The sequence below is a fragment of the Pteronotus mesoamericanus genome, unplaced genomic scaffold (genome assembly GCF_021234165.1).
Source record: "Pteronotus mesoamericanus isolate MK-2021 breed Mesoamerican mustached bat unplaced genomic scaffold, CSHL_Meso_final contig_59, whole genome shotgun sequence".
NCBI classification, from domain to species: domain Eukaryota; kingdom Metazoa; phylum Chordata; class Mammalia; order Chiroptera; family Mormoopidae; genus Pteronotus; species Pteronotus mesoamericanus.
The window spans coordinates 193605-219270 of record NW_026555206.1 but is presented as its reverse complement, the minus strand read 5'-3'; the positions used below and the strand labels follow the sequence as shown (position 1 = coordinate 219270).

At 38.6% G+C, this 25666-nt stretch overlaps 2 protein-coding genes across 2 annotated transcripts in view; one reads left to right on the top strand and one right to left on the bottom strand.

Annotated features, from left to right (window-relative positions):
- DYDC2 (DPY30 domain containing 2) overlaps nucleotides 1-25666 on the bottom strand; it is an 80258-nt gene that overhangs the window by 13092 nt on the left and 41500 nt on the right. The window lies entirely within an intron of this gene.
- On the top strand, nucleotides 1626-24387 carry DYDC1 (DPY30 domain containing 1). The gene is made up of 6 exons (XM_054580439.1): nucleotides 1626-1772; nucleotides 2219-2320; nucleotides 14764-14853; nucleotides 21153-21209; nucleotides 21871-21975; nucleotides 24358-24387. Exons 1-6 carry the CDS (start codon nucleotides 1626-1628, stop codon nucleotides 24385-24387), a joined length of 531 nt encoding a protein of 176 aa, XP_054436414.1.

The following is a 25666-nucleotide window of genomic DNA, read 5'->3' as shown; positions in this document are numbered from 1 at the left end:
ACTCATGCCTGAAATATAATAGGTACTCAATGTGTGTGTGTGTGTGTGTGTGTGCGCGCGCGTGCGCGTGTATGCATATGACATATAGGAGGGGGTTGGGGATCTCTGTGAAAAAGGTGAAGGTATTAAAAAGTACAAATTGGTAGTTACAAAAGTCATAGGATATAAAGTGCAGCATAGGGAATATAGTCAATAATATTTAATAACTATGTATGATGCCAATGGATACTAGGATTACTGGGGGAATCACTTTGTAAATTATATAATTTTCTAACCACTATGCTGTACACCTGAAATTAATATAATATTAAATGCCAACTGTAAGTGAAAAGTAACATTGTGTGTGTGTGTGTGTGTGTGTGTGTGTGTGTGTATCTATCTCTATGAGTCTAGATTTCATAAAGGTAATTTGAGGGTGGTCATGTTTCATATTACATATCACACTGACAAAGAGTGGTTGCTATATTTCTTTCTTTAAAAAATATCTGGTCTAATTCCATATTTAGTATTAAATATTTTTAAGGTAATTCCTGTCCATCTTCATAACTAATAGACTGGGATATTACCGGGAGAGTGAAGAAACTCATTCACTTGCCATGATGGAGAACAGCTGTCCAGCCCTGTGATTAAAACTCTCCTTGAGGAGTTAGAGGAGATTCTCTTCTAGTGGGAGTACAGAAATGTGCATTTACAGATAATTCTCAGGTAGTGTGATAAGTGCTGTGTGAGATGCTTGGTGGAGGAGGGACTTCTTTGCATTGCCTGGGTAAGCTCAGGGGATGAGAGATGATCTTTATTTTGCAGGTGAGGGCATACTTTCCAAGCTGAGAGAGAGAGGAGTCACCATCACGTGCAATAGTTAGGAGATGGAAATATGCAAGATGGGACCAGGAGACTGGCAGGGTGTTCAGTGTAGTTAGAGACCAGGGGATATTGGAGGCAAAAGAGTTGTCTGGTGAGCCTCAAAATAAAATTGGGGCCAGAGTGTCAGGAGTCTCATATGCTAGTCTTTGAAGGTTAATTTTTTTTTTATTCTTTGGATTTAGAGATTAACGGGCTTTTTTTTAAAGTGAACTATTATTCTGTTTTCTAAAAATGATTCCCATATTCCCATGACTTGGGAGTAGCATCTTAGTACAGACATTAGGGTAACAACTCTGGAATCAGGAGCTGGGTATGAATCTCACCTTTACCATGTGCCACCTCTGTGGTCCTGGACTGTTCACTTATGCCCTTTGTGCCTGGGCTTCCTCATCTGCACCATGGGGATAGTGACATCCGTTTTTCAGGTATTTTGTAAGGATTAAATGATACATGCATTGCTTGGCATATTGTCCTCTCACAATCAGTAATGACAGTACCCCTTTTCTGACTCTTGGACTTAAGGGCTCTTCAAGATTTTGAAACTATTTTAGTTGTAGTGACTTCTGTGGAGCCTTTTTTTGAAACCATTCGAAGTTTCCTGAGACCAGTTTGCCTGTGCGTCCCTGATGTGAGGTGCCTGCGACAGGTGACAGGATGTAATACTTTGCTGGCTTCATAGGATTCTACATTTGTTGTGCCTTAAGTGAAAATTTCCTGCATTAATGCAAAAGTATTTATCTTTTAGAAGATAGGAGTTAGAAATGGAGTCAAAATATCTTCAAAAGCACCTTGGGACATGTCTAACTCAAGGTCTTGCGGAAGTGGCAAGAATTCGCCCAGGGGATCCAATAGAATATTTAGCATTGTGGATTTACAAGTATAAGGAAAATGTGACCATGGAGGAACTGGTAAGTATGAATCTCTTAGAAATTTAGAAGAGTAAAATAATTGGTTCTATTTGTCTGCTTTTAAAAAGCTCAATATTATTATTTCTTTATATTATAAAATAGTATGTTTATTATACAAAAACTTGGACAACATGTAAAAGTAGAAAGAAGAAAATTTTCAAAGAAGCTCTCTATTTAGATTTTTAGGTATTCTAATCTTTTTTTCTACACATTTGCCTGTAGACTTGTTTACGTGATTATGATCATACTAAATGTACAACTTTAGTTTTATGCTCTTTATTAAAATACAACACGTTTCCCCAAAGTATTAAACAGTTTTCAAATGGATAAACTATATTTTGCTTAACCCATTCTCTTCTGTTGGTGATTAATATGTTTTCCAAATTGTTTTCACAATTTGTTTTATCCCTAATTAATCATGTGATATTGTTTTTAAACAATGCTAGAGGCAAAAGGAAATGGCTGAATTGGAGCGTGAAAGAGAACTAGCTCTGACGGAGCAGGAGATGATGGAGAGGCTCAAAGCAGAGGAGCTTATCTTTCAGCAGGTGAGACAAGTAATAGAGTTCAGGGGTGACTGGCATTAGTAGTGTCAACCTGGGTGTGGGGCAATCCAAATGTTGAAAAACTCTCATGTTTGATTATTCATGTATGTTTTTTTATATCCTCATCTTGATGTGTATGTTGTCCTTGCTGGGGAAGCAGCAGCAGTGAGGTAGGAAGAAAACCCAGAGAAACACTTTCCCACACAAGCCAGGGGGAGAGAGTGACTTAGTGAGATCTCCGTGGTCAACCATGTATAGGCTGGCTGAGTGAGAGGAGACTATGAGGTGCTCATTCAAGGCTACTAGTGGTGACTTTGGTGCAAGCAGTGTAGGTGAGATGGGGTACAGTGAGTCGAGGTAATACTTTCAAGCAGATTTTCACGGAAGGTGGTGGTTTTTGTTGTTTTTGTTTGTTTTTGCAACATAAGGGAATGGGCGACGTTAATAAATAGGGGAGATGATTTCTAGAATCAGCTTTCCATGAAGAAAAAAGGAAATTGAGTCTATAACATAGTTTATGCAGGTAGAATGGCATGTCTTTTATTCCTTGATTCAAGAGGAGAGAGGATGCATAGGTACATGTGGATATGGAGGTTTTGTGGCACAAAGTTGAAAGCAGTTTCTGTGTGACTGTTCTTTATGAAGTAGGGGCCATGATCATTTTTTAAGAAGGAGGTGGTAAAGTAGGAGGTGTGGGGAGAATGGTGAAAGGTTTCAAATAATGGCTTTGGAGAATGGCAGAGTCAATAGGGAAAACAGCATTACTTGGTAGTGTTGAGTATGCTGATATAGTTGGAGACCAAACATTTATAAAGTTTCCATTTGACTTGGTTTAGTAATTGTGTGATTTTCTGCACTTATCTGAGTAAATATCTGAGTAAAGATGTGGTAGAAGCAGACCCTTTTACTGAAGTAGGTCTGGGGTAGAAGGACTGGGTAAATGAAAATGTTGGGAAGAGAATGGTTGGAGGGATGGGTCATGGAGTATTAACTAGATAGGGGAAAGTTCCAGAGTGCCTTCTGGACTAATTTAATTTATGGGGAGACTCTCAACTAAATTTAAGTCATCCCTCTAGTTGTGACGTATAGTACTTAACTCTGAAGTCTCAACTTGAGTTTACATATTTGAAAAAGTGAAAGAAGCCAGTTATTTGCATGTGTAGATAAAAAGTATAGATATGGAAAATAGCTTTTTTAAAATCTAATCTCCCATTCTTGATACTGGGTAGAATATTCTAGGCACCTTAGATGGATATGGTTGAAAACTTTTCTATTTCTTAGCCTTCATTTTTTCAGTCATTTGGTTTATTCTTGTGGGGAAGTTGCAAAGTGTTAAGTTGGATGTCAAATAATTATCCAAACAGGCAAGTGTCTATTGGAGAGTCTCCAACTCTGAGTCAGGATCTGCCCTTCCTCTTAGCAGATCCTATGGTTTCTTTATGTTTGTTCCATGTGTATCAGAATAAGGAGAACTTCCCAGCAGTTCTCATTCCCCAAGACAAATTATACCATTAATGTGGAGATACTTAACTTTCTTTTACTCATCTACTTTATCTTACTTAGATAAAATTTATCAATACTAGAAATCTAACATTGCTCTAGTTGTAGCATGTTGACCATATAAGGCAATTCACTGTTCATTGAACCCTAAGCATTGTATTGGGACTGAAAGATATAATGATATTCTGCAAAAGATTTTATGGCGAGTTAAAGAAGTGGATTGTTGGGTAGATGCAGATGAGAGGAGGAGGAGGGACATGTGGAAAGATGAATCAACAGAGAAAAGCTTAAGAGAGTGAGGCTGAGATGAAGAGAAGCAGAGAAACCTCTACATTCCACCTTAACCAAGTGACCTGGAGGTTCAGGACTGTTGGCCTACCTGTTGATTGGAAGAGCATATGTTCTCAAAGTAAAAATAGTGACTTGAAATTCCTTAAAAATTAGGCACTCTCCAATAAGTCCAAATCCCTGAGAACAGGATAGTATTTTTATTGCTGAAAAGTTTATTTTGGAAATAAAAACTTTAAAAAAATTTGTTCAAATATCTTTCTAATGATTTTACTTTCTTTCTGTGGAGGGAGAAACTAGGTTTTGAAAATTTCCTGAGATGCTAAGAAACTGGTTATTTTGACCACTGTGGTTGATATTTAACAACTGAACTTTGAATTATTTTTGAGAAATTAGAGTTATTTCACTGCCTCTACTAATGTCTGAAAGTTGATTTAATGATATGTTATTGCACTTCAGCTACCTGTCTTAATATAGGAATACAAAGAAATTATGCTTAATAACCTTTTGTGAATAAATATTAATCAGTTTATTATCTCTATTTGTTAAAATGTATTACTTTTAAAAATGCATTTTAAAAATGTTTTAGCCTTGGCCAGATAGCTCAGCTGATTAGAGCATCATCCTGTGCATCAAAGGATTGTGGGTTCGATCCTTGGGTCAGGGCACATACCTGGGTTGCAGGTTAAATCCCCCATCAGAGTACATGCAGGAGGCAGCCAATCAATGATTCTCTCTCACATAAATGTTTCCCTCTCTCTCTCCCTTCCCTCCTCTCCCTCTAAACTCAATAAAACACATCCTACGGTGAGGATTTTTTTTTAAAAAAACATATATAGTTTTAAAATGCTCTTAATGGGGTGATCTTATTAGCATGTTTATGAGGTAGTGCTGGATTGATGGTGAGAAATTATTTTCTAGCTTAGGAGCTGGAAAACACATTCTGCAGAGATAGATACTCGAGAGACAAAACTGGGGATATTATGTAGTATTATGTTGTATTATATAGCTATAGCAAGAGATAAAACAAATTTTTACAAATGTTTTATTAATGAAATAAATAATAACATTTGAATAGAACTTTTTGTAATATAGCTTACCACTGAGAAGAATTAAATTCTTTTTTAAAAAGATAACATTTCATTTGGAATTCAAAATTAATGTTCCTTATATCAAAAATGATTGAAAATGTTTATTTGTTAGTGCTGACCTGAAATGAGGTTTTATGTATTTATCTTTGAAAGTATCTTTTCACACATAGGTCCTGCCAAATATTAATATCAGTCCATGTGCATATAATTTTGAACATATTTATTTCTTGGAAGGCATTTGTAGGATTCTGTTAGATTTATCTCTTGATAATTGCCTTTTATTTATTTATTTTTTTTAATTAATTTATTTACTTTTTAAATACATTTGTCTCTGCCTTCCCCCCCCTCTTTCCCTTGCCCCCTCCCACCTTCCCTCCCTCAGCTCTTCCCCTTTGGTTTTGTCCATGAGTCCTTGCTATATGTTCCTTGACTTTCCCCTTCCCTTCCCTTTCCCTGCCCCCCCTTCCCTCTTGTCTCTGTTGATTTCTTTTCCTTTCAGTGTTGCTGGTCATATTTGCCTTGCTTCTTTGCATTGTTGGTTAGGTTCCGCTTATAGATGAGATCATATGGTATTTGTCTTTCGCCCCCTGGCTTATTTCGCTTAGCATGATGCTCTCCATTTCCATCCATGCTGTTGCGAAGTTTAGTACTTCTTTTTTTCTTTCTGCTGCGTAGTATTCCATTGTGTATATGTACCATAATTTTTTGATCCAATCATCTACTGATGGGCATTTAGGTTGCTTCCAGCACTTGGCTATTGTAAATTGTGCTGCTATGAACATTGGGGTGCATAGGTTATTTTGTATTGGTGTTTTGGTGTTCTCAGGGTATAGTCCCAGCAGGGGAATCCCTGGATCAAAAGGCAGTTCCATTTTCAGCTTTCTGAGGAAATTCCACACTGCTTTCCATAGTGGCTGCACCAGTCTGCATTCCCACCAACAGTGGACTAGAGTTCCCTTTTCTCCACAGCCTCGCCAGCACCTGTTGTTTGTGGATCTGTTTATGATGGCCATTCTGACCGGTGTGAGGTGGTACCTCATGGTGGTTTTGATCTGCATTTCTCTAATGGCTAGTGATGCAGAGCATCCTTTCAAATGCCTCTGGGCCCTCTGTATCTCCTCCTTAGAAAAGCGTCTGCCCAGGTCCTTTGCCCATTTTTTGATTGGATCGTTTGTCTTCTTGGAGTAAAGTCGAGTGAGTTCTTTGTATATCTTGGAGATCAAACCTCTATCTGATGTATCATTAGCAAATATATTTTCCCAAATGGTTGGCTCCCTTTTCATTTTGCTGATGTTTTCTTTCACCGTGCAGAAGCTTCTTATTTTGATGAGGTCCCACTTGTTTATTCTTTCCTTTATGTCCCTTGCTTTAGGAGACATATCAGTGAAAAAATTGCTGCGTGGGATATCTGAGAGTTTCCTGCCAATGTTCTCCTCTAGGACTTTGATGGTGTTGCGACTTATATTTAAGTCTTTTATCCATCTTGAGTTTATTTTTGTGTATGGTGTCAGCTGATGATCCAATTTCAATTTTTTGCATGTAGCCATCCAGCTCTCCCAACACCATTTGTTGAAGAGGCTGTTATTGCTCCATTTTATGCTTCTGCCCCCTTTGTCAAATATTAGATGTCCATAGAGACCTGGGCTTATTTCTGGGCTTTCTATTCTGTTCCACTGGTCTATGGGTCTGTTCTTGTGCCAGTACCAGATTGTTTTGAGTATAGTGGCTTTGTAGTAGAGTTTGATGTCCGGTATTGTGATCCCTCCTACTTTGTGTTTCTTTCTCAAAATTGCTGCAGCTATTCGAGGTCGTTTATGGTTCCATATAAATTTTTGAAATGTCTGTTCTATTTCTGTGAAATACGTCATTGGTATCTTAATAGGGATTGCGTTGAATCTATAGATTGCTTTTGGTAGTATGGACATTTTAAGGATATTAATTCTTCCAATCCATGTGCACGGTATATGCTTCCATTTATTTGTGTCTTCCTTAATTTCTTTTTTCAATGTTGTATAGTTTTCTGCATACAGGTCTTTTGTGTCTTTGGTTAAATTTATCCCTAGGTACTTTATCTTTTTTCGTGCTATATCGAATGGTATATTTTTCCTGATTTCTTCTTCTTCTATTGCATTGCTGGTGTACAAAAACGCCTTTGATTTCTGAATGTTGACTTTGTATCCTGCTGTTTTGCCAAATTCACTTATTAGGTTGAGGAGTTTTTTGGTAGAGTCTACAGGGTTCTCTATGTACACTATCATGTCATCTGCAAACAATGATAGTTTTACTTCCTCCTTTCCTATTTGGATGCCTTTTATCTCTTTCTCTTGTCTGACCGCTGTGGCTAGGACTTCCAATACGATGTTGAAAAGAAGCGGTGAGAGCGGACATCCTTGTCGTGTTCCCGATCTTAGTGGGAAAGCTTTCAGTTTTTGCCCGTTGAGTATGATATTGGCTATAGGTTTTTCATATATGGCCTTTATTACGTTGAGGAATGCCCCATTTATTCCCATTTTGCTGAGTGTTTTGATCATAAATGGGTGCTGTACCTTGTCAAATGCTTTTTCTGCATCTATCGAGATGATCATGTGGTTTTTGTCTTTTCTTTGATTTATGTGGTGTATCACGTTTACTGATTTGCGTATATTGAACCATCCCTGCATCCCTGGGATGAATCCCACTTGATCGTGATGGATAATCTTTTGAATGTATTGCTGGATGCGGTTTGCCAATATTTTGTTGAGGATTTTAGCATCTATGTTCATCAGCGAAATTGGCCTGTAGTTTTCTTTCTTTGTAGGGTCTTTATCTGGTTTTGGGATCAGGGTGATGCTGGCCTCATAGAAGGAGTCTGGCAGTCTTCCCTCCTCTTGGATTTTTTGGAATAGTCTGAGAAGGACAGGGGTTAGCTCTTCCTTAAATGTTTTGTAAAATTCTCCTGGGAAACCGTCTGGCCCTGGACTTTTGTGTGCTGGGAGTTTCTTGATGACTGCTTCAATTTCCCCAACTGTTATCGGTCTGTTCAAGCTTTCTGTTTCTTCCTCCTTCAGTGTTGGAAGATTATACTTTTCTAAAAATTTGTCCATTTCATCCAGATTTTCAAATTTCTTGGCATATAATTGTTCATAATAGTTTCTGATGATCATTTGTATTTCTGTGGTATCAGTTGTTATTTCTCCTCTTTCATTTCTGATATTATTAATTTGGGTCCTCTCCCTTTTTTTCTTGATGAGTCTGCTCAAAGGTTTGTCCACTTTATGAATCTTTTCAAAGAACCAGCTTCTGGATTGGTTGATCCTCTGAATTGTTCTTTTTGTCTCTATGTCATTCAGTTCTGCTCTAATCTTGACTATTTCCTTCCTTCTACTTGCTCTGGGATTTATTTGTTGTTGTTTCTCCAGTTCCTCAAGTTGTAGTGTTAGGTCTTTTATTTGAAATGTTTCTATCTTTTTAAGGTAAGCCTGTATTGCTATGAACTTCCCTCTCAGGACCGCCTTTGCTGTGTCCCATAGGTTTTGGGACACAGTTGTCTGTTCATTTTCATTTGTTTCCAGAAATTTTTTGATTTCTTCTCTTATCTCATTATTGACCCATTCATTGTTTAAAAGTGTACTGTCAGTCTCCATGAGTTTCCAAGTTTTTGAAGTTTCTCTTTGAGTTTGATTTCGAGTTGCAAGGCTTTGTGGTCTGAGAAAAAGTTTGGTATTATTTCAATTTTCCTGAATTTACTGAGGCTTGCTTTGTGTCCTATCATGTGGTCTATCTTTGAAAAACTGCCATGAGCATTTGAAAAGAATGTGTATTTTTCTTCTTTGGGATGTAAGATTCTATATATGTCAGTTAAGTCTCTTTGATTCAGTGTTTCATTCAGCGCCACGATATGTTTATTAATGTTTTGTTTGGAAGATCTGTCCATTTTGGACAGTGGGGTGTTGAAATCCCCTACTATCAGTGTGTTGCTATCTATATCTTTTTTGAAGTCATCCAACAATTTCCTTATAAAATTGGGGGCTCCTATATTGGGAGCATATAAGTTTACAATGTTGATGTCTTCTTGATAGATTCTTCCTTTAAGTATGATAAAGTGCCCCTCTGGGTCTCTCTTTATGGCCTTTGCTTTGAAATCTACTTTGTCTGATACAAGTATGGCAACGCCAGCCTTTTTCTCATGTCCATTTGCTTGGAATATTTTTTTCCATCCCTTTACTTTCAATCTGTGTAGGTCTTTTGCTCTGAGGTGGGTCTCTTGTAGGCAGCATATGTGTGGGTCATGTTTTCTTATCCATTCAGCTACCCTGTGTCTTTTGATTGGGGCATTTAGTCCATTCACATTGAGAGATATTACTGATAGAAACTTACTCATCTTTTCTCTTTGTACTTGTGTTCCTCTCTGTCTCATTCTTTTCCTTCATCTGCTTAAACCAGTCCCCTAAGCATATCTTGGAGTGCTGGTTTGGTAGAGATGTATTCTTTTAGCTTTCTTTTGTCTGGGAAACTGCGTATTTCTCCTTCTATTTTAATGGAGAGCCTAGCTGGGTAGAGCAGCCTTGGCTGTAGACCCTTGCTTTTCATGGCTTGGAATATTTGTTGCCATTCCCTTCTGGCTTGGAGTGTTTCTGTTGAGAAGTCAGCTCCTAGGCGTATCGGGGCCCCCTTGTATGTTACTTTCTCCTTCTCCCTTGCTGCCTTCAGGATTCTCTCTTTGTCTTTGACATTTGCCATTTTAATGATGATGTGTCTTGGAGTGGACCTCCTTGGGTCCTTCTTGAGTGGGGTCCTCTGTGCCTCCTGGATCCATGAGAGCCTTTCTCTCCTCAAATTAGGGAAATTTTCCATCATTACTTTTTCGAGGAGGTTCTCTATTCCTTGCTCCTCTTCTTCTCCTTCTGGTATCCCTATTATACGGATATTATTGCGTTTCAGGTTGTCCTGCATTTCCCTAAATGCTTCTTCATTCTTTTTGAGTCGTTTTTCCATTTCTTGCTCTTTCTGGGAGCTTTTTTCTACCTTATCCTCCATCTCACTGATTCGATCCTCAGCTTCATCCAGCCTGCTTTGGATTCCTTCTACTGTGTTCTTCAATTCAGAAATGGTATTCTTCATATCCTCTTGTGTCTTCTTGATAGTTTCTATGTCCTTTTCCAGGCTGATATAGTTTGCTGTAAGATCCTGATAGTTTCTCTGCAGTTTCTCATAGTTCTCTTTGAGCTGGCTGAGCTCATTGAGCTTCCTTAGAACCATTGTTTTAAATTCCATATCTGATAGTTCCCTTGCCTCTATTTCATTGAGCTCTCTCTGTGGGGAGTCCCCTTTTCCACTCATTTGGGGAGAACTTCTTTTTCTTCCCATTTTTGTGAGAGTCTGTTAAGTATTTTTGTCCTTTACTTTTCTTTCTGGGCTTGCCTCTGATGATGTCAGTTGTTGACCCTATAGGGCCTTGGGTTGTTTGTTTGAGCCTTTCAGGAGTCTAATGCCTGTGTCTGACTCCTGCTTGGAGCAGCTCTGTGACCCCTTCGGTCAGGGCTGGGCTATTTTTTGGGATCTCTCTGCGCTCTCACGAGAGCTCCTTGAGCGCGTTCCCAGCGCGGCAGGGTCCCCCACCTGCCTGGGCTCGCATGTGTTTGCCCCAGACCAGGGGGCTTATTCGCGACCTCCCGTGCTCATCTGAACTCCCTGGCACGCGAGCTTCGCGGCACTGGTCAGTTTAGAGTCTTCTATTGTGTGTTTTCCCCACTTTTGGCTCTTTGGGTGCGTTGCTTGCCCTCGCCAAATGGGGACTACGGAAATGGGAGGAAATCAGCTCTCCGGTTAATCCTGTTTCTGGTCTCTCCTCCAGGGACTCTGGGCAGCTCTACTTATTTTGTGGGCTGCTCCGCAATCGCGGCGGGTAGGTCAATTTGTGCCTGCCCTTGCCCCTCTGTGCAATACCTCGCAGGCCGTATGGGTGCCAGTCTGTGTGAGGCCTTGCCGGCAGGTGCAAGCGTTCGCCAGCCCGCGTGGGTCACACACACGCTCGCCAATCCTCGCCAGTCACTCGGCGCAAGTGTGCGCGCCTGCTCTGGGTGTTTTGGGGGTGTCTATGTTTGCTTTTCGGCTTTTGGCTCTTTGGGGGTGTGGCCTCTTCCCGCGCAATGGAGACTTCGGCAAGGAGAAGGAGTCAGGACTCCCCGGTTCCTCCTCCCGTTCTTTCCCCAATGCCTCCGTTTCTAGTCTCCCCTCAGGGGCCTCTGGGCAGTTCTGTGACCCCTTCGGCTGAGGATCCAACCCCTGACTGCGTTTTCAATCGCAGGCAGTCTGGTTCATGCGCGCCCCGCTTCTGCCTCTTTGGGGTCGCGCCTTTCCAGCCCATAATGGAGACTACCGAACGGGGAGGGAGTCGGGACTCCCCGGTTCCTCCTCCCGTTCTTTCCCCAACGCCACTGTCTCCAGTCTCTCCTCAAGGCTCTCCCAGACAGTCTGCACTCAGCCCTGCAGCTCACATGCTTACAAGCTGTGTGTGGAGCACACAAAAGTCAGGTTAATTGATTCCCTTATGCCTGAGCGAGATGGTAGCTGCAGAGTGGGAAGTGCGCCATCACCCAGGCTCCACCGGCCGCAGAGTCAGTTCTCCTCACAAAGTTTTCCTCACCAGTCTTTTCCCAGGCACCAGCCCACCCTGCTGCCGCCTGTACCCAGCGATCAAGGAGGGTGGCTGCCGCTGCAACTTTTGCGTTTGCCCTTTAAATGTCTTTTTGCATCCCCAGCCACCTGTCTCTGGCAGAGAGTGCCCCTAAGCTTTTTGGGGTTGTGTTTTGTCTGTATTTTCTCGGCTTTAGCGGCTGTAGTTTAGGGGTTCCTGTTTATGATTCAGACCCCGTTCTTCCCCGGGGGACGCTAACTGGCCGTTTCAATGTCCCTCTGGTGCCAGTGCCCGTGCGCACCCAGCCCACCCTCTCGAGCCTCCACCGCAATTCTCACCCGTTGGGATGTGTGAGAGTCGAATCCACTGTCCGCGGCACCAAGGCTCCTCTCCCACTATCGCTCCACTGCTTTCCAGGTGATTACTCCATTATTTAGTTGCAATTCCAGTTTGGTTTTGGGAGGAGGTCAGCGTGACTCCCTTTCACTCCTCCGCCATCTTTTTCTCCTCCTCCCGATAATTGCCTTTTAGCATGTCATTGCCTTGTATATTAATCACTCCCATTGAAGTTGGTACAAGCTTCACAGTTATATTGAAGTTGGTACAAGCTTACACAGTTATATGGATTTTGAAATGTGGAAATTTTCTTTTTACTTACATTGTGGCCTAACAACACTCTAAAACTACAGGTTGAGCTTGGAAAATATATCTGCTGCAAATTTGTATGGGAATGGAAACCTAGTTTATTGTTTTAGTTTTTGACAGTACTGGAAGTATACAAAGCAGTGTGACATTGTGATTCAAACATTAATTGTTGTTGAAATTATTTTTCTGAAATATAAGTTTTACATGTATGTGCTGTTTTGCCTTACAATTTCAGGTTGAATTGATTAAAAAACATTATTAAATCTGCAAGAAAAGCTAATTCCAGAGCTATTTAATCTTTGATACTAGTAGTTGAGAATGATTCTTCTCATTTGGAAACATTTCAGTCTTGACCCTGTGCTCAAAAATTCACCATAAAACATTATCATCATTAAGCCATGAAACTGCTGTGTGGTAGGGCAAGTCACAGTTTATTCATCTTCTAATGCTGACAAAAATTCACAGGAGTGATGGTGGTTAAGTTCATAAGAGTAAATGAAGGACACTGTTGACACTACTGGCTCAATACACATGACAGATTTTCTTCAGAGTAACTGCTGTTGAATAAAACAATGAATTCTCATAGACTTTAAACACTGGATTTTTACAAGCTTTGTAAATTTGTCCAACTAAGCCTTTCTATGTTCCATGCATATTTTTATCATCATTTGTTGTAACATGTCTTAGCAGATTTCATTTTTGGATGGACTGAATTAATGTTTCTCAACTTCTTCAAAAATATTATTGCTTTGAGTAGTCTCATGAAGACTTCAAAGTGGGTGAATTTTCAGTCACTTCAAACTCAGCATTGACTCCTTGAATAAACAACAACTGAGCAGTGTTGGGAACATTTGTCCACTCATCAACAGCCAAAGAAAACCACTCAGAATCATTTTGCCTTGTTTTTAATTGACTATTGATGTTTCTCCCACTGTCAGCTCTGTGAGCAACTTTTCTTGCCCAAAGGCGAAAAAAGTTAAATAACTTTGTTTTTTCCTGGACACTGAAATCAAACATGTTTTAATTAAATCATGTTAGGAAAATGTATTTCTTTTCTTACATTACAAATGAGCCACTGGGAAGCATTTTGGTTGCAACCTCATTTTAATTTTTGTGAAAAAATTATGTTGTAATGAAATAATTGTTTTAACTTTTAAGATATTTCTGAGCTTTTTTTCACATGAGTTGATAATATTGTGATGAGTGCTTAATCTGGTAATATTGACACAATTGTGTTCTTTTAGTACAGTGTCCACTCTAAAAAACACCATGCTTTGTCATTTAATTTGGTAATTAAATAATCCATTCTCCACTGTGTCTTAAAAGGGCAACATTCAAATTCATTTCTTGTTGATAAAATAATAGGATGGGTATTCACTGATTAAAAATAAATATTGCAGTGTAGTGTTACTGTGTAACTGCAAAACTGTTGAATTATAACAGTGTCACTGTGATTGTTAGTGTGCTGAGTGTGATGCAGAGTGAAGAGAACACCACCTGTGGTCTGTGTTGCAGCTACTTAGCTGTGCTACCATAGTGCAAAAGCAGCAAAGGAGTGACCATGCAGTGTTTCAATAAAACTTTATTAATAGATACTGAAATTTGAATTGTACATAATTATTATTATTATTTGATATTTTTCAACCATTTAAAAATGTAAAAATAATTCTTAGCTTGAGGGCTGTACAAAAACAAGAGTGGGTCAGGTTTGGCCCACAGACTTTAGTATGTCATTTATGTTGAGTTGCGGCCAAATATATTGTGATTATGAATGATTTCAAATAATATACTTAGGATTTTCTTATTCACTATCTGTAACCAAGTTTTGGTTTTTTGAAGACCCATCCATCTATGCTTAATGAGGTTTTATCTGAAAAAATTACTGTAATCTCATTTGTTGCTTCAAGAAAACAAGAGAAGATGACTTGATTTTGTACAAGCTGTGCTTTTCTACAATTTGAAATTAAGGAAGTTTCCTTTTTAATTTTGTATTTCAGGAAGTATTTATAAAAGTAAAGTATTAGATACCTGTGATCATTTATTTTTGTAAGTTTCTGAAATTTAGGTGGGTGTAAAATTAATTATCCTTGGACATTTCAGAGTGATAAAGGAAATTTTTTGCAACTGACTTGATTCTAACATGACTTTCTTCCTTCCTTCCTTCCTTCCTTCCTTCCTTCCTTCCTTCCTTCCTTCCTTCCTTCCTTCCTTTCTTTCTTTCTTTCTTTCTTTCTTTCTTTCTTTCTTTCTTTCTTTCTTTCTTTCTTTCTTTCTTTCTTTCTTTCTTTCTTTCTTTCAATATTCAGCAACAGCTGGCCTTACAGCTGGAGTTGGAAATGCAAGAAAAAGAGAGACAGAGAATAGAACTACAGAAAGCTCAAGAACAATTAGACAAGGTAATTTGAAGTTTTATAAATGCCTGTTGTATTTAAAACCTCTTAGAATTCTGAACCTGTTTTTTTCTAGATGTTACTGTGGGATTCTTACTATAAAGACCTGCCACACATTAGCTGTGTGACTTAAACAAGTCTTAGAACTTTTTTAAAATTAAAATTAAAATTTTTTTATTTTAAAATCATATTTATTCTATTACAGTTGTCTCAGTTTTTCTCCCTTTGCCCTCCTCCACCCATCCTACCCTTCCCTCTGCTCCCACAGTCAACTCCCACGCTGTTGTCCATGTCCATGGGTCATTCATACATGTTCTTTGTTTAGTCCCTTCTCCTTCTTTCCACCATTGTCCTCCTTGCCCTCTGGTCACTTTCAGTCTGCTCCATGTTTCCAAGACAGTGGTTAATTTGTTCATTAGTTTATTTTGTTGAATAGACTCCATTTATAGGTGAGATCATATATTTGTCTTTCACCAACTGGCTTATTTCGCTTAGCATAATATCTTCCAGTTTCATCCATGTTGTTGCAAAACATAAGAGTTCTTTCTTTTTATTCCCTCTTTCTTTTTTTTTAAATGAAGATTGATTTTATTTATTTATTTTTTAAAGTCAAAATCCATTATAAATATTAAAAAATTTAAATCCATTATAAAGTCTCAGCAATTAAAAGAACATGACACTAGCACAGAAATAATCAAGGAGATCAATGAAATAAAATGAGCATTCTGGAACAAACATATATATCTGTCTAACAATGTAATATATGATTAAATTGATATTTCAAATCAATGGGGAAAATAAGGCTTATTCAACAAATAAGGTGCATAGACCACTATTACTTGAAATAAAACAAATATAGAGCCCTATTTCACACATTATACAACAAATATTCAGGTGAGTTAAAAAATCAATATGTGAGATCTATGGAGTTTTAGGAAAAAATACAAAATAATATTTTTCTTACCCTGAAGTAAAATATTCAAACTCAGAAACTATAAAGTAAAATATTGATGATATGACTATTTAAACATTTAAGACTATACAGTAATATACATATAAAAAAAGTTAAAGGATAAGGAATAGAATAGGAAAGTGTTTCCAACACATTTAAAACATGATTAACAGGTTTTTGGTATTCTTTTAGGGAAAAAATTCTACAAACCTTTAATCAACAAATGGATAAAGAATACCAAAAAGTCATTTAAAACTTTTTAAAAATAATAGAAATAAGCAAGAAATATACAAAAACAGGTTTAGTTCCAACAAATAATAAACACCTAAAATAACACATAATTGTCACAATCAGATTAATAAGTATTAAAAATCTTGGTAATATCAAGTATTGCTGACTGTGAAAGGAACTGGGTATTCATAGACTTCCTTTCTTATCTTCTTGAAACAGTCCCCTTAGCATATCTTGCATTGCTGGTTTGGTGGAGGTGTATTCTTTTAGCCTTATTTTGTCTGGGAAACTCCTTATTTCACCTTCCATTTTAATTGAGAGCCTTGCTGGGTAGAGCAATCTTGGTTGCAGGACTTTGCTTTTCATAACTTGGAATATTTCTTGTCATTCCCTTCTGGCTTGTAGTGTTTCTGTTGAGAAGTCAGCTGCTAGCCGTATCGGGGCTCCCTTATATATTACTACCTTTTTCTCCCCTGCTTCCTTTAGGATTCTCTATTTGTTTTTGATATTTGCCATTTTAATTATGATGTGTCTTAGAGTGGGCCTCATTGGGTTCCTCTTGAATGGGATCTTCTGTGCTTCCTGGGTTTGTGTGACTTTTTCTCTCCTCCAGTTAGGGAAGTTTCCCATCTTTACTTTTTCAAACAGGTTCTCTATCTCTTGCTCCTCTTCCTCTCCTTCTGGTAACCAACCCTATTATACAGATATTATTACGTTTCAGGTTGTCCTGCATTTCCCTCAATACCTCTTCATTCTTTTTGAGTCTTTTTTCACTTTCTTGCTCTTTCTGGGAGCTTTTTTCTACCTTCAGCTCGCTGATTCAATCCTCGTCTTCATCTGGCCTGCTTCTGATTCTTTCTACTGCGTTCTTCAATTCAGAAATTGTATTCTTCATTTTCTATGTCCTTTTTCATGCTGATATAGTTTTCAGTAAGTTCGTTGTGGTTTCCTTGTAGTTTTTGTAATTCTCTCTGAGCTCACTGAGCTCATTGAGCTTCTTTAGAACCATTGTTTTGAACTCAATATCTGATAGTTTACTTGCCACTATTTCATTTATTTCTCTTTCTGGGGATTTCTCCTTTCCCTTTGCCTGGGGGGTATTTCTTTGTCTTCCCATTATTTGTGAGACTTTTTCTTTTCTTCTTCTGCTTCTTAAATTGATCTGTCTTGATTTCCTGACTTTGTGGTATGAACTCCTATGGTAGGAGACCGCTGGTTTTTTCTTTCTGGATCTGCCTCTGTTGATGTCAGATGTTGACCCTGTCTGACCTTAGGCAGTCTGTTCAAGACTTCCAGGAGTCTACTGTCTGTGGCTGTCTCCTTCAGCTGTTAATCTAGTCACTCTGCACTCAACAGTCAGGCTGAGACACCACAGGGTGTGGCAGAGTCCCTCCTGGGGGTGGGGTGATTGTGTCCTCTCACAATGTTGCTGCTCAGGGGAGTGGTCTGCCTGAGCCAGATGGCTGCTGCTGAATGGGGAATTAGTCAGCACCAGGATCCTGCTGGCTACTCTCTGTTCTCTCCCCAAAGCTTCCTTCCCCAGTCTCTCCTTAGGTGTCTATAGCTCACTCTGCCCACTTCTTTCCCAGAGACGAGGGTTAGTGGCTGCAAATAAAAATGTATGCATTGGCTCTTTAAAAGGCTCGCATCTCCAGCCACTTGTCTCTGGCAGAGAGCAACCTTGCTGGTTTTTGTAGGTGGTTGTTATCTGTGTACTTTTTGGGCTCTGGTGCTGTAGGCTGGAGATCCCTAATTATAGTTTAGACCCCCCCCCTTCCTCAGGAGGATCCAACTGGCCATTTCAATATCCTTGTGGTGCTGCCACCCGTGGGTGCCCTGCCTGCTTTCCTGAGTCTCTACCGCACTCCTTATTATTTAGGTTGTGCTAAAGCTGATTCTTCTGTCTGTCTGAGGTTTTAAGGCTTCTCTCTCTCTATTGTTCAGTTGTTTGTTTTAGGTGATTTCTGCACAATTTAGTTGTAATTCCAGATTGGTCATGGGAAGAGGTCAGTGTGACTTCCATTCACTCCTCCACCATCTTGATTTCTCCACAAGTCTTAGAATTTTTTTAGTCTCAGTTTACCTTTTTTAAAAATAGAGATAACAGTATAATATGACCAGCAATAGCTCACTGAAATTTTTTAAGGATCACATAAGATCATACATGCAAAACTATTTTGTGAGCAGTTTTATAATAGTGATATTAATCGTTCTCTAAAAGTGATATTATCAACATTTTAATTATGAGATCATTGTTTCTAATTATGGTGTTTGATATTTATAATTATGATGGTTGATATTGAAGGTTAAGTTCTTTGTAATATTGGAGTATCCTGATCTCTGACATAGTAGTGCATCTTTTTTCTTCATGTTTGATATATTTTCAACAGTAATTTACATTTAAAATATCAATATGGATTTTTCATGTCTTTTATTAAATAAACAATGCAGTAACAAATAAAAAAATCCATCTCCATTTACACTGTCTGTATAATATGTTAAGCCTCTAGTTTGGCCAATGTTTCTTGTTATTTAAAAAATGTGTATCATATAGACCAAACTTCTGAATGACTGTGCTATACTTTCAGTTGGATATTTCATACTGTATGTCTATAGCTAATATCTGTTATGTGAATTTTATTCTTCTATTACATAATTAAAAATAAAAACAGGATCAGGTTTTATAGAATGTTTATTAATAGCTTAGATGAGAGCTTCATTATTTAAAATAATTTTTAAAACATTGTAAGGGTAAGCTGAATTTAAAAACATGAGTTTTAAAAGGATAAATTCAAAGCTTTATACATGTTTTTAAAATATACAGATGCTGATCCTATCTTTTTCTGAGTATAGTAGGGCACAGATATACATACATGCACAAACACATAAATACAAATATATCCTCCTCATTAGTTAAAATTGCATGATCTAAAATGAAAGAAGAAACAGAATATAAGAAGGCAATGATCAAAGTGATAAGAGAATTGAAAGTATTTTTTATTGAGATACCCTGATTGCTATTGTTAACCAATGGTAGTTTGCACCAATTCAATACCAACGAGGATCCCCAATTTGGGGTGCAGTGAAGAAGGACACTTCAGTGCAAAACAGCTCAATTGTAATATAGCAAGGCTATGAAAACAGCACGGCTGTGGAACAACTCTGAGCCCAGGCAGCCCTGGGACCAGGCCCCTCTCATGCTGGACAGCTCTGCTCTGCTCCATGTCAGTCTGCTTTGTGCTACACTGGTCTGCTCCGCTCTCTGATGGCATGTTTCACTCTGCTCTGGTTAGACATATTTGGCAGTTCAGCTCAGTCAGGGATGACATACAGTCTTCATTCTTCCATGGAAGGGAAAGTGTACTTTCTGAGCCAGGTGGAGAGCTGGCTTATGTGGGCAGAAGTCCTTGTCCTTAGTGCCTGATTGGTCCATCCTTGTGCAAATGAGGACTACAAAACCTCACAGTTTGGTCCAAACGACAAAAGACATCTGATTGATCAGAGCTGGTACTGCTCCAATGGGATAGGGAAAGCCTCAGTCATGCTTGTTGAAGTGGGATTCCAGGAACTTCTTTATAAGGGCTGGCTCAGATGGTAGAAACATAGTGCAGGCAGGCAGTCCAGCACAGAGACAGGTAGTTCAGTGCGGGCTTCTCTGTGGAGTGCAGTTTGCATGAGAAGACCCTGTGTAGAAATGGTTGCTAGGGTCTGCTTTTAAAAAAGAAGCCAGGGGTGCCCTTCTTAGTAGGTGTCTTTTTTTCCCCTCAAGGTTCACACTATATTTGAATGTTTGAAAGTCTGTGATTTATAGGAGGAATTCGGTTGTTTTGTGGCCCATTACTTACTCTCTGCAGGCATCATCAGACCTTGTGACAAGAACCACAATAACTTCAATAGTCCATATTTCTAGTGGCTTATCACTCCTCACCTCTCTGCTGCAAAGTGCCCCTGCCTTACCTATTGCTCAGAGACAGGTCCATTTATGTCATTTTGCCCTGGCCTCTTTGTAGCTGCAGAGATACAACTTAAACTATCATTTGTGAAAGGAAAACTATTGGAAGGATCTTGTGTCAGATAAAGGGTTTTATAATGAAACTGTGAAGGGCTCTGGCACAACTGGGAACGTGAAAATCAAGTGTTACCTGGGCCCTCAGTTCTGCTATTCTCTGGCCCTTAGTTTCAGTCTCTCTTGCAGTGGCCTGGTTTGCTGCCTAGAAGTGAAGGACACAGCACTAAAGCCTCTTGGGTTTCACATCTGCCATCTGAGAGGAATGGATTCCTTTTTTTTTTTTTTTTTTTTTGCTTCTTGGGGAAGGATTCTGACTGGCTTAATTTGTGTCAAGTATTTATCCATTGGCTGGGGGACAGGGTCCTATGAGAACATGGACTTTCCCAGTATAGCCATGTGGTGGTGGGCTAAGATGTTCCAGGAGAATGGAATGGCCTTGAGAAATATACCAGATATGTTCCTGTAATTATGGTGCCCATATATATGTTCACGAGATCACAGATTTTTAAACAGCCAAAATGAATCAGCTCAGAATCAGTTAGGTCATCTTGCTGCCTTAGAATGAAAAGATAGAAGACATGGCAAGGCTTTGTCAGAAGAATCTTTTCACATTCAGAACAAGGCTTCCCATGTGTTCAGAGTACTGTAGAGGGCATTGCTCAGGTACTATGGGAGGATTCATGCACTGGATAGTGACTGCGGCCAGATTAATTTCTTCAGAAATATTTACCTCTTACTATGTGTACAATTCTATTCAACTGCAAATTCTGTCTAAAGTCTCTTATTCTAAGACTTTATTAAAAATTTTGTTTTGTTGCTTTTTATATTTGCTAATATTTTGCTTCAGCTTCAGACTTAATATTTCAGTCTGTTTCATTTTTTAAAAATTGTTTTTAATTGTAAACAGCACATGGTCATCTTCTATGAGTATAGAGTATTAAATGAGACTGATTGGCAGTTTTATATTAATTGTATTCAAATAACTCCTTTAAGAGTGATAACATTTGCACTGTTAAATTGATCATAGCATTATGTAAAGATAAAAATGCTTGAAAACTAAACATGTACATGAAAAGTATTTTCCAAGTAGTTTTCTTTGTTTATGTATTACAGGAGATGAAAATGAAAATGGAAAATATAGCTAAGAGTGAAGATACTCCCCATATAAAAGTGAGAAAAAACATTTATTCTATGTTAAACTTAATTATGATGCATTAGTAGCTAATTTTTTAAAAAAGATTTTATTTATTTATTTTTAGAGAGAGGGGAAGAGAGGGAGAGAGGGAAACATTAATGTGTGGTTGCCTCTCATGCGCCCCCTGCTGGGGACCTGGCCCACAACGCAGACATGTGCCCTAACTGGGAATTGAACCAGCGACCATTTGGTTTACAGGCTAGCCGAGCCACACCAGCCAAGGCAGTAGCTAAATTTTTAATCAGGAGATTATCAAAACTGATAGGCCAAATACATATTCTAGTAATATCAAGCCACAGATATGTGTGGCTTGAAACTGAATTTTAAAGCAAAACCTCAAAGTAGATAAAAATTGGAAATTAAGTTTGTGTTTGTAAATTTAAAAACAAGAATTTTACAAGATATTGACCACATGATTAATTACTCAGATATTTTAAATTTCTGAATGTATTTTTAAGCAAGTTTTAGAATTCATTCCTAGGATTCTCTTATCATCAACACATGTTCATTCATTCCATTAATTGACAAGGTTGAACTTTGATGTTGTAGTTGAGAAATTTCTTATCAAAATTGAAGGAAACTTGATGTATTAATTTTGAAGTCATTTAAAAGTCAAAATAAATTTTATGATTGTAGGGTATAGGAACAGACTCAGGCAAGACATTAGCTGAAATTAGTGATCGATATGGGGCACCTAACTTGAGCACAGTGGAAGAACTTGATGAACCAATGCTATCCGATGTAAGTATCTTTAGGGGAGATTGTTTTGTGAAAACCAAACTTTCTTTTTTTACTTTGGGAAAGCCTTGCACATATGAGGTCAGATTTGGTTGGCAAATGGGCCTTTTGCTTCATAGAAAGAAAACCAGTTCCCTAATACGGGTGTTCCGTATCGCTATTTGGCCCTCTGTCCTTTTGTGAGCATGTGCAGCTGTCCACAAGGCAAGGATGGGCACATGTCTGGCTCCTTCCAAATGTGTTAGCACTGATGAAGCAGTAGCTGGAAGTTCATGTTGAGGTAGCAGTGTGCCCTCTTGTGCAGAGGGTGCTTATATGTATTTTGGAGTTAGGCTTTGAAATTTTCAAAATATGTATTTCAAATAATTTGGTGAAATACATAATCTTTAAACTTAGGGGGCCAACATTTTGGTTCTCAGTAGCAAACCCTGGAACCAAATAAGTATCTTAATGAAAGTATATGCTTTTACAGTAGTGTATAAATTTTTTCATTTAAGAAACATACAGTGTTTTCTATGTGCCAATGATTGTGCCTGATGCTGTTATGAATAAGACAGTTTTTGACCTTTTTTAGGGGAGAAACGGACAACTGAATAAGCAATTAATAGTCATTGTTAGAATGACCAGGTAATTTATTGTATAAATCAGTATTCTTTGGGACTGAAAGGAGGAGTGTTGATAATGACAGATCAGCAGATGTAAACAGGGACTGTCCTAGCAGATGGATACACTTAGTCACCTTAATCCATGTGCGCCGACAAGCGGGACAACAGTCCAGTTGAGGAACCTTGGTCAGGGAAGGCTTCCTGAAGGAAGTCAGTTATTTGTCACTCGGTGGTGGGGTGGGGGCTGACAGCACAGCAAGTGTGAAGACCCAGCTAGCAAAGACTATAGAGAGTGTGAAGCAGGGAGGGAGGGGAAAAGGGAGGGGAGAAGGCGGAGGCCAGTCCCTGAAAGGATTTGTAATCTGTGCTCAGATTATTAGATTTTATCCTAAAGGTCAGTATGATTAGGACTTCATTTTCGAAAGGCCACCTGGCTACACCATATAAAAGAGAATGCAGTGACAGATTTGAGAAGAATGTTATGAAGCTATTGCAGTCAACTAGACAGAGCTGACATTGATGGCCGGCAATAGCAACTGGTATTTTTAAAAGCTCTTCAGAAAGTGGAGCTGGAAGGACTGGGTGATAATCAGTCACTGGGAAAACTTTTATTAAATGTTTTGGTGCTATGCAGGGTACTAGAAAATACCAGTGAACAAAACAGGTTGAGTTGCTGCCCTCGGGGGCCATAAGCCATTGAAGAAGGTGCTCTGAGAGGACAGGGCAGGGAAACCTGAACCAACCTGGATGCCTCCTAGAGGAATTGAAGTTTAAGGAATTAGCTGAGATAAACCCAGCACATGAGGACAGCAAGAAGCTTTCAAGGAGCTGACATAGTTCAGTGTTATGGCTGGGTTGCATGGAGCCAAGAGGATGGTGTGGAGCTGGAGAAATGCATAAAAGCCAGATTGTACTGGGCTCTCTTGTCGGGTTAGAGATTTTGAATTTAGGTGAAGTGGGAGTCATTGAAAGGGTTTAAGGAATAGATGTGTGTTTTTAGAAAGTGGAGAGAGGATTTATATGGTCAGGAGTGGAAACAGGAGACCACTTAGGAGAGTATTAGAGTCATCCAGATGCAAAATGACCAGAGCTAGGACAAGGATGCAAACAATGGAGATGGACAGAACTGAGTAGATTTGATATTGACTGAGAGAATAAGGGAGAGAAAGAAATCAAGAATGATACTCAGATTTCTGTCTTGGGCAGCTGGACTCTATGTTTTTGAGCTTTACCATTTGTTGAGTTGAGGAACATAAGAACAGAAAGTCGGTTTTGTGAAAACGATGGCTTCAGTTGTGGATACGTTGAATTTCAGGCAACTCTGAGATATGCAGGTGAAAATAGCCAAAGGCCAGTTGATGTACAACACAGGTCTGGAGGACAGGAGAGAGGTCCATGCAGGAGATGGGAATTCAGCCGCCATGGTCTTTTTTGCTAATGAAGCTAAGAGAGCAAGTAAGGCAAATAAGAGAGCATGAAGAAAAAAGGAGGGGGCTCAGGGTGAAACTATTAGAAATTCCAGCATTTAAGGGGTGGTCACAGGAAGAAGACTTCTGCAAGAAGGATAAGTATGCTAACAGAGGATAGCAAGAGAAGTACAAGAGAAGGTGGGTTATAAATACATTGAGGACACAGTTATATTGAACTTGGGTTTTATTTTAAATTATGAGAAAGCTTCATTTACATAGTCACATAAAAATTCCCTAAACTATTTTCTTTGGCTTGTACACTTACACAGTTCTAATTGTATTAAAGCAAATTTTTTTTATTTTGTTTTTAGGTTGCATTAAACATTGATGAAGATTTGTAGGGTCAACAAAGCTAAGAACAATAAATTTTTTTGCTTGTTTCAAGTTTCAAAATATGAAGTCCCAATTGTATTTTTTTCTTCCAAACTTGAACTGTACTATTTTTTTTCCTCTAAAGATAGCGTTATAAATGGGCTTCTAGCGAAACCTTAAAATACTGCAGTGGATTCCCTAATGCAACTTGCTATTCATATGATTCCATTGCCAGAACAGGAGAATTTTCCAAAGCAACTAAAAGGGGCAAATGAGAGATAAACTGGAAAAGAATGTGTGTATCTGAGGACAAGATTAACTGAAATGAAAGTTACTCTCTGTGAAAACTGGGACAGGCTGCCACCATGTAGAGCTCAGGAATATTCAACGTGCTTTACATTTGGCAATTCTTCCTGGGGTCCAACTGCAAAAATTTCCCCAGTTTGCTTGCAAGTGATGCTTTGTAGTGCCACTTAATCCTTGCTTGTTGATGGGATGAGTATGGATGAGGGTACAGAGAAGCACCATTTCTTCTAGTGGACAATTACACTGGAAACAGGCCATGCAGGGTGCTTCCTTGAATGGACACTGGGTGATCTATGGACCCTTACTGCACTTTTGTCCCCTTGAAAATTTCAGATCTAGCCTTGAACTTTAGGGAGAACTTTACTTCTTTTATAAAATCCTTCCAAATCTATGTAACGAGGCTTTTCTGTTCCTTAAGAAAGGGTATAGGCATGGACACATAAATTCTATGGAGAGACATTGTTTTTCTCAGGTTTTAAGAGTCTGACCATTTCAAATATTCTAAGGAGGCAGATGCATGGGAGTTCACATACATTGCTGTCAGGGGTGTGAATTAATAAAACCTCTGGAAGAGAGATGGGTCTTACCTAGAAATATTGATGATAAGCTCATTCCAAAGTGTACAATCTGGAGAAGCTTTTGCATATGTACACTGAAAGATATGTAGGAAGATATTCACAATAGCATTGTTCCTAGTAGCCAAAATCTCACAGTCCTCTAAGTCTTTATTAACAGATGTATGGATAATTAAATTGTGTCACACTCATACCAGCAGTAGTATCATGACTGAACCTCAAAAAGATAAAGCTGAGTAGAAAACATATAAGTACTGTATCATTCTAATTATAAAAAGTGAAAAAAGCATGCAAAAACTAAATATTTTGCTTGAGGATACATTTACATGATAAAAGAATCATTAACACAAAATTCAGAATAATGAATTCTGAAATTTTCTAGGATCAGGGGAATATGAATGAATGTGGAAGTACTAATAATATTCTA